Source organism: Balearica regulorum, chromosome 7, assembly GCF_011004875.1.
Source record: "Balearica regulorum gibbericeps isolate bBalReg1 chromosome 7, bBalReg1.pri, whole genome shotgun sequence".
In the NCBI taxonomy this organism is placed as follows: Eukaryota; Metazoa; Chordata; class Aves; order Gruiformes; family Gruidae; genus Balearica; species Balearica regulorum.
This window is the reverse complement of record NC_046190.1, coordinates 22702642-22712438: the sequence shown is the minus strand read 5'-3', so window position 1 is coordinate 22712438 and position 9797 is coordinate 22702642. Positions and strand designations below refer to the sequence as shown.

The following is a 9797-nucleotide window of genomic DNA, read 5'->3' as shown; positions in this document are numbered from 1 at the left end:
ATTTGCAGGGCACTGAGCATTTGTGCTCTCCTCTGAGCTGCCTCTACTTACAAAACGCAGGATTCAGGGTATCTTACTAAGACTGTTATATTTGGAAACCAAAGGGTCTAACCTGCTAGCAAGCAAATGCAGAAAACTGTAGCAGGACACTGGGAAATAAGTTGTTTCTCTCAATTGTACGATGGTTTAAAGCCATTGTCTCAAGCCACTTGCATGAGCACGTTTGTATGCTAGCTTCGTCAGGAAAGATAAGAACATCCTTTACATGAAAATTACTATTGACTTCCAATTTATTTAGTTAAAAAAATAAAGCACACTTCTAATCCTCCTGATTAAAACTCCTGACCACTGGTCTGAAATTTCTAAATGTACAGTGAATGTAACTCAATATTGTGACATCTTTCTATGCCTGCACTACCCCTGCTTTTGCTCATAGATTGCCCTGACTACTCCAGAGTGATGTTTATAGGGTTCCAAGTATCAGTGACCCTGATGTGAGTCAGGTAGATCTCCCAGCAGCACTAACTACAGCATCTACTGTCTGTCAAGAGCACATCTTGGCTGAGAGAAGGCCTTATACTGCAGCTGAGCTAAAAATAACTACTGCAACCTCTCCCTTTTTGCCACTCAATAACTCACAGCAGCCTACAGTCCTGGAAACTGATGGAGCGACCACAAGGAGACAGGCCTCTTCCCTAACCAAAATCAGCATCACTGGGCCCCTGCAGCTCTGTACAGAGAGCTTCTCACTGAGTGGAGCAGAGGAGAGAAGGATGAATGCAGCTGACGCACACATCCAGCAATCAAATGCCCTGGATTTACTTCTTGGATTTACCGCAGATGCTTCCAACTCTCAGCATCAACACTCCAGCATATGAATAACACTCCCTTTCCCCTAGCTATTCTCACACTTGCTCAAATTGTGCTTGCTCATGGGCAGGGGTAACACCTGGCCAGCTCTTGGATGGAGCCAGGACAGGCTACGTGCTATTCACTGGGTAGGGCTGTGAAAGAGAGACACAAAGGGCGATCCCAAGGGAACCAATATGGGGAAGTGAAAGAAGATCAACAGAGGTTAGAGAGACCAAAGCCGCTAATCTATTCCTGTTTGTATGCCATTAACAAGTAACTTTGTGCTGCACTTCCCTAGCTCTGCTGTCAATCCAAGATGTTTTCAGACCATGTTTTCAGTGAATGCTCATGGAATTAATTCATTATTACATTTCAGAGGATAATGTTGCTTTAGCCTCAGAGCAAGCTAGCTGCTAGGAGGAAGTAAGTTTCTCCCAGCCACTCTCACCTGGCCATTTCTAAACAGACAATGTGCGTTTCAGCAGGTCCCATCTCCCAGGGCAGGAAATCTCCCCAAGAAGGATCCACTGCATGATCCAGAGCACAAGCCTCCTCCTTGCTCCAACCACCCTAAAACCAGGTGATACCTCCAGGACAGAAAAGTTGGGGTAGACACTAAAATCCAAGCAGGCATCTGAAACCGCTGGCTGCACCGTAAGGAAATGCACAGCTAACGAAGAGGCCAGCTTGATTGATCTGGTCAGGGCAGAGAACAGGAGGGTTAAACACTCCCAGGCAGCTTTTCATCCAACAGCTAAGCAGATCCATGGCCTCGCCTCTCCTGTACTCTGACCTCCCCACACTGCTTCCATCAAAACAAGACCCAACTGACTCAACGGATGACTCCTACTCACCATTTTGCTCTTTTCCCCAAGAAATCCCTGCACGCGTTAACAGCAGGCTGCCTGACGCCAAGGTTAGCACTCCTTTTAGGGTGAGTTTCTCTTCCTGCTAAAAACCAAACTGCAGACCTGCAAAGAGGAAGAGACAATGGCTTTTCTCTCTGGCTGACTCAGACAACCTGGCTGGGTCCCAGCACACCTGACAGAGCCAGGTTCCTGCCAGGGCCAGGGTCTTGCATTCGCCTGGAAAGCTGGGCTTCAGGGCACTGGGGACTCCACCTCTTCTCTGCCAGCCCCACGGCAAATAAAACTGCTCCTGGCTCCAAGAGTGTATTTAATATGTACCACAGATCAGCCTGAGGGGAATCCTGCTTTTGCTTTCTAAGGCTTGCACCTTGTTTGCCAGAGCACGTTTGCTGGAAATGCCAGGACAAAGTGGAGGATTTCTGCTGGCTTGATGCTGAAACCAGTGAGCCTGCCTAGTCTGAGGGATCATTCTGTGTCTGAAGTGTGCTGTACCACCAGGGACTCATATTTTCAAAAGATGAAGAATCTCCTGGCAGACAATGGATATTCCCTTCAGCATCTCACACATTGCAACTGGACAGTCCTTGGGCACTTTCTGAAAAATGAAGTCCTGTTTCTAGAAATAAGTCACAAAAATGAGGACCAGCCATGTCACATGGCACTGGTGGCAGGCAGTGTGGAAAGACACATTAAAAGAACAAGCTAGTTGAACAGCAGGGAAGATATAAGCCTGCAAAAGATCTTTACATGTACAACAGACAGATCATGCACACAGCAAGAATCTATCTCACTGCAATTGCAAATGTCTGTGTGTTTCTCTAACAGCTGTGACTCCTATTTTACCTCCTATTTCCCACTTGCTTCACTTGGGCTGCATCATTTCTAATGTTTCAACATTGCTTTGGACTGTAACTCTCTGTGTGACTATAGGCTTCTGGCTCCCATTTTGGGGATGACGTCCAGCTGGTCACTTGGCTGTCAGCCTCCAGGCTCATTCCAGGGTTATACTGTGCCATGATACTCTGGTGCAGGAGGCTGCACACGGGTGCTTGCTCCTTACTTCATCTCTGTTGCTGCTTTGCCTTTGGGAACAGCTGGGAGGAAATTCAGTCCCCATGAAGGTTTGAGTGACCCTGACACATACCATACGAAATGTTCTGGGTAGTGAGACATGCATGAACTGGGTATGTGTTGGGGAAAGAACACAGACATGATCCTTAGCAAGCAGCATAGACATCAAGCAGTGGACAGAAAGAGGAACAAAAGCATTTTAGGTGCTGCCTAGTTACTAAACATTTTGCTGCCACAGTGAGAGCGCAGGCCACAACTTTGCAGTAAGGAACATCTGCCTCATGCTCATCCTGTTGTCCTTTGCACAGGAGTTTCATGTCCCAGGGTCTTTAGGGCCTGCTGCTGAAGGCCATACCCTGTAGTGTAGTAAGTGAGCCTCCTCTTTTGAAGTCTACTTAAGGACTAATTCCCAGATCCCTAATGTTTATTGCTGCAGATCTGCATCTCAGCCACTAAAGCATGAGTGCAGAACGTGAAACACAATGATGTAGCCCTTTGGCTGACCAACTTGCCCCACTTCCTAAATGTCCTCATGATTGCAAAAGCCAAGCCAAAGCTAAAGGCTTGAGGGAAAGTTGTTTCCTGCAGAGAGTAAATCCCACCTGGTATTAGCAGCAGACACAAACAACATTTGGCAGAACAAGGAATGTATTAAGAAATTTCCTCCCCTTGAGGAAGTGGTAAATTCATGCATACAACAGAATGTACAACTGAATCCACAGTCTTTAATGAATGCAGAGACTCATTCTGGGCACAGGTACATTTGTGATTGCCCTCACGCCCTTCTCGCCCGCCTTCTAAAAAATTATTTTAGTTAGTGAAATGTAAAAGCACACAAAGACCAGAATAAGTATACACACCTTAGAGGGTCTGACATTTTTTTCTTTTTTTTTCTTAAGAAACTTTCACATATTTAGAATTATTGACTGTTAAGCCCAGTCAGTACAGCAGAAATATTCTACAAAGATCATTGGTTGAAATGCACAGTACAACATTTGTGAGCATACTGTCACAAGAGACACCTGCATGAATGCTAAGAAGTGTAGTAGATCTGTCACACCACATTGGAAGCATCTGCAATGAACCAGTCTGGGGAAGATGGGAAATTACCAGAACATGGACCACAGATGTTAAGGTACACGGACAGCTCCTGCAGCCACTTGTCTCCAGAGTCATTCCTCCCATTAGAGAGCCAGGAAGTCTGAACCACTGCTTGCCACCTGAAACCTTCCTTCTGTTTCACAGGGACTGGTGTCTTGGTTTTTATTTCCAGACCTGAGTCACTGTGATTTTGCTTGAACGGTGGTAAGGAAGAGAAGGACAAACGCAGACCCCATATAGCAGAGTTCACTTCCCCAGACCTGCACGGTCAAACAGCTTGAGATCAGAGGTCTTGCCTGTAAAAAGGCCACAAAATTTGAAAAGGAACAAAACAGAGCTATAAAGTCTAAACAGAAATAACATGGTTTTATACAGCCTGCAATAAAGCTATAGTCAGTGGTACAGTATTGTTCACATGACACTTATTAAGGCTTTGACTACTGGTCTTCTACATGCGCATTATATATACATATAATCTTGTGTGTGTGTATAAATTACTTTATTTTTCTTGTTCTAAGCAAAAAAATATTTTCATGCATTGCTTCTCCTAGTATTCACAATACTTGGACCATATTCTGTTCAAGGACTTCTGGAGAGGGCTGGGTCTATCTATTATCCATCTGGAAATGCCCTCATCTCCAGGAATGTTGTTTGTGCCTGACAGTGGTGCTGGCCCCACATTTCTCCACAGTCATACACCAGAGAGGAGGTGTCACCCCAGAGCCTGACAGTACATTGGTTATGTAAACATAGTAATCCTTGGATTATAAATACTTTATTAAAGCTAACATACCTCAGCTTTTAGCTCATGAGTGCCTTAATGAAACATCATTCGGAATAAAGTCTTTTTTTTCTTTTTTTTTCTTCCCATATCAAGAGCTCAATTACAGTGGTTTCCCAAAAAGCAAAGTTTTCCCTACTTTTTCCCAAGGAAGTCCCAAGCTACCTGTTAATTCTGCAAGCCCATGGCTCGGTAGCTTCCATGTACATAAATAGCTGCAACACAGAGCATGTCTGGGCCTTATAGCTCAAAGTGCTTAAGTCATCAACTCACTTGCACCCCTGCCATGAATTAAGAGACTGGGCCATGGGCCAGCAAGAAAAAGGGAGGAAGCAGAAACCAGCAGAGCTCTCCCGTTCACTAGTCCCATGCCTCGAGCTTGCACATCTTTGACAGGTTCCCAGAGCTCACTAGACCTGGCCTGTAGCATGGCCTGTGTCCCTCTGCCCCAGGGACACCCTGGCTATCTCTGGTCCAGCGTTTCCTTCGGTAAGATGCTCCAGCCAGCTGATGTTGCAGAGCACTCCTAGGTTGCAGTGGGGAGCCCTGGGGAGAGCAGCTCAGCTGTGAAAGGAAGAGCTCACAGGGAAGTGGTACTAAGGAAAGGAAGCAGCATAAAGAAGGCTGAGAAAGCAAACATGGGTGGATTGAGCAGGAAAGACTCCTTATTTAAGATAAGGCCTGGACTGCTGTCACAGCCTTCTGACCTGCCTTGTCTGATGGTGTAACTGGAGCACTCTGTCAGCAGTCTAGTTGCTAAACTTTGCCATCATCACACAGTCATGCCTTGCATTCCACCATAGCACTTCCCTGTCAGCCACCACCTTTCCCTTGGCTACTGCATTGAAGTACTTTCATTCAGCATCAGGCACTGGGCCATTCTCATTCACCATGATCCAAGTAGCTAGCAGCCCTAAAGAGAGTGTCCCTGTGCCCCTGCCTAGCTCTCGACCCACAATAACCAAGACAATAAATAGACGGGACAGAAGGAGTGATGGAGTTTCAGTCATCTGGTTGTTCACTTATTGCACAGAATATTTTGGGCTGGTAGGGGAGAGCGGGTGGCTCCCAAGGTCCTGTGAGAAAATCCTACTAGGTGACTGTCCACATCGTCTGCTCAAAAAAAATGTGTTCAGACAGCTCATGTGTACCGGATGTTTAGGAAATATCACCTAGAAACAGGATATGCACAAGATGAAGGCTCTTCTCAATTCAAGCTCAGTCTTCACTCAGCCCCATGGCAAGCTGTGCAAAATACAATGTTTATGCCCTGGCAGGTATGATTAGAAGACAATTTTTGGTCCTGGGTATGTTAACAAGAAAGTGTCATCCTAATAATTTCAGGGGCAAACCTTCAAGACTAGATTTAGTTTTAGTTACAGAAAATACTGTACATTGCTTTTGGCCAGGTGCACAGAAGCCTTAAAAAAAAGACAAAGATCACAGTTAAATGTCTCAATCTTCAGATGGGAATGTCCGTGGGGGGCAGTCAAACTACTTTCTCATGTGCAATGCATCCTGAAATTTGGTACTTATGTATCGGGCGTGAAAGCCTTTCTTGTTGATGGTGTCATCTGTATGGAATCGAATCATGATGGAATCCCCTGCAGAGTAGATTTCTTCCAGAGGCTGCAGAAAAGTAAAGACAGCACAGAGTGGTCATGTCTGCGGGCTAAATTACTATCTGTGCTATGATGTTAGAATTTAAGCTCACAGTGAAGACAGACTGGCCAGGAAACACAAACATTGAGCGCTCAGTACCTCCTGCTCTGCTCTGGCTTCCTGAACACATTCCCTATTTGCATGCTTGCCTTTTATGTTTGAAGACTGATGCCAGCCCACTACAATCCCCGTTCTTCCAGTTGTTTTTTGTAGGTCACATTCACAGGACTCCCTGGATGTTCTTGTTCCAATCTTCTGAATTTTCTTTGATTTGTCCTAATCTTTTCAGGAAATGACACAATCCAAACTGGACCGTGTCGGGCAGCTGAGGCTCTCCCAGGTTTTACTAGCAGCAAAATAACTTAGCCATGTATTTTACATGATAACTCTGGGTATCTCCCCCACTGTTGTGACCTGCTGCGACCTCCATGTGCTTCTCTGCAGGACCAGTGCTTTTCCAGCCATTCTCTATTTGTCAATGTAGAGGTAGGTAGATTACTACCCTGCTGCCCTGAACTTCTTTGCACCAAGTTGCTATGCCTTTGTTTATTTTCAAGACCATTTCCCCAATTTTCAAGGACTGCTCCAACACACCTGCTCCCTGGATGTCCCTCTTTAAATGCAGTAAGAACCTTCTCCATTTCATTGCCAAAGTCCTAGAGAAATTAAACATAGAACCTCTGGTTTTAAATACCACACAGTATTGCTCATGCTAACAGAGTCATTTCTCTTAACGCGGACACAGATAACAGTTTAAGAGACAGCACACCACCCTGGACTCAACAAGCAGCTCTGCAAATCCCTCCACCCTTGCCATAGCATGGCCACAACGTGACTTGGCTTCAGGCAGGAAGTGACTGAGAATGAAACTGGCCTTTGGAAGCTGTTTCCCACATTTACACAATGCTTTTGTGGCAGCACTGGGGCACAACAGTGCCAGCAGTCCCGTGCTGCTGCACACGGCCCTGGGCTAACAAGGGAAAGTTGGTCAGCAAGGTTTTCAGACCAACTCTGCATCAGACAAAATGGCTGTGATCTCTAGCAACAGGAGAAGCAGCAAAACCCAGACACACAAGGCATTCTCATCACCAGTTTGAGAGAGCTGCCCCTGGCCAAAAAGGGTAGAAGAGTACCCTTCCTTTCCACCTCCAGTTATGCCTATGAAATCCCCACCACCATAGCTTACCCCTGAGCCACAGAACCGTCCCAGGCGTGGTGCAGTGCTGTCATAGCCATCATAAATCTCCATGTAGTCATACCCACAGTCAGCCTCCTCCTCGATCTCAAATGTCTGGAATATCAACTCCACCCCATAACCATCTTCAGCTACAATCACCCATTCACAGTTGGCTTGACCTGGGTAGTTGTTGTCCCCAAACTGAGCATGGGAATACAGCTCCTTAGTTCGTACTTCAGCCTTTAAGAGCCCACCACACTCTGGAGGAAGAAAAAGGCACAAAACACAGTCTTGTCAAAGGCCCTACCTCACAACAAAAACTTACCATCCCACTTTTGGCCACCTGTGGGGAGAAAAGACCTCCAGCGTGAAGTGCATGAACAACAGGGAATGTCATTAGCCACTGCACCAAACTACCATGAATCAGTGAATTCACCAGTCACCCATGAATCTAATGACCCACATAGTGTACAGAAGCTTGGCCCTTTTGGTACAGAACATGCAGGGAAAGAGATGACCAATTAAAACTGGCAGAATAGGGTTCCTGCCACATTATACTGTGGAAAAATGTATTATTTTAGAGAGCAATTGCTTAAAGGAAGACTTAACATGTTCTTTGCACTCGTCCTGCAGCTGCAATTCTGACCCCAAATATTTTGCCAGCAGGAAGTTGAATCATGTTAAAAAACTGGGGACCAAAACAATCCTTTTCTGCCCACACAACGCACAAAAGTAGCTCTGTGCTTGTGCAAGACACATGTGCTTTGGTTCGGTTTCCCTGCAGCCAAACAAGATGACGCCTCTTCACCAGTTTCTCACGCACTGCCACTCAGAGCACGTTTCACCTGTTTACGATAGAAGGGATTAAAAAAAAGTGAACCTTGGTACAACACGCTCACCTCCAGGCTGCCACAGATAAGAGGATCAAGCTGTGTTTGCCCACAGTACATCTCTGTTTCCACCATAATCAATCTAACATGGGCCTGTTCTGTGCGTGGGCCAATACTTAGCGTGGGCTAAGTTGCATCACCTCCTTTTCCGAGGGTTGATGAGGAACAGAAGGGGTTGGTGCTCAACCAAACACATCCAATTTAAACAAAAAAAAAAAACCCACAAGCAGGAATGTCTGCCATCAAGAGACCTCTGAGCTGATAAGGAAGCTGGCATTTATGGTGTGGTGCCAACAATGATCTGGGAACTGGTTAGCACAATATACAACCACTTAAAATTCAGGCTAAGTTTATTTGGGAGAAAAGTATGTTTGGTTTTGCCTGGTCAAAAAAATGCAGTGAGAATTGATGACATCTTATCGCACTGAGGTATTGGCAGGCAACCAGCTTACCTGTGCTGTGCTTTGCCTGGAAACCTTTTCTTTGCACAGAAGCATCAGAATAAAACCTGAGGAACATCTTGTTGGTAGAAGCCACTACAGGGTCTGGTTTCTTGCTGCCACAAAAGCGGCCAAGGATAGGTGACTTGCTGTTGGGCCCATCATACATTTCTAAGTGGTCATAGGCACATTCTTGGTGCTGTTCAATCTCAAACTCATTGAAGGTCTACAGCAAGAATAAGGAGAATTAAGACAGACATCTGTAAATCTGAGTATGCAATTTAGCAGAGGATGAAATGCCAAGTGAGAAACAGGTCAGATGGTAGGTCTGTCCCACTCATCCCACAAACTAAAACAGAATAGCGTGTTTTCTCACAAGAGTGATCTCAGGGTGGCAAAGCTCAGAAGTTCATATGAATGTGCCGTGTAGCCTTAGCTTTGCTGCCTCACATGGGTGCATGACAACAGTTTTCGATGGCAAGCCTTATTTTTCCTGCTGGGAACTCTGCCTAGCACACTGAATGGGCAGTTCTTCAGTATTACTTCCACTGAGCACAGGGATCCAGGCATTATTTCCCCCAGTGCATGGGCAATCTGCACAGCTTTGGGCATGTCCTGCCATATACACTAGGCCATGCTGTAAAACATGCCCAATGCTTCTCCCTCAGAGGGGCTGGGGACTGGTGCTGCCACCACCTCACGCAGAGATGGTCCCAAAGGAGTGGCTTACAAGGAGGGGTAGGGGCGGGAGAGCACGTAATACCTTCTGTTAACAGAGACAGCAATGCTCTACAGTTGTCATCTGCTAGAGTCTCCTCCAAACTGCCTCACCCTTGCCTCGTGTCCCTCTGAGACCTTCTGCCCTTTTGCCTGCCAGTAGCAGCCTCCTGGGACGCCCTCCTCTGAGCACCCCAAACAGGAGCTATGGGGATCGACCTCCCACTCACACAGCGG

The 9797-nt window shown here is 46.1% G+C and overlaps 1 protein-coding gene across 3 annotated transcripts in view; it reads right to left on the bottom strand.

Annotated features, from left to right (window-relative positions):
* Nucleotides 1–4391: 4391 nt before the first annotated feature.
* The window catches only part of TLL2 (tolloid like 2), a 95505-nt gene continuing 90099 nt past the window's right edge, over nt 4392–9797 (bottom strand). For all 3 annotated transcript variants that reach the window (XM_075758485.1, XM_075758486.1, XM_075758488.1), the window contains 3 exons: nt 8856–9069; nt 7523–7773; nt 4392–6303 (listed from right to left, as the gene is read on the bottom strand). In XM_075758485.1, the coding sequence (XP_075614600.1) occupies nt 6169–6303; nt 7523–7773; nt 8856–9069 (600 nt within the window). In that variant the 3' untranslated portion in view covers nt 4392–6168. The remainder of the gene's footprint in view (nt 6304–7522; nt 7774–8855; nt 9070–9797) is intronic.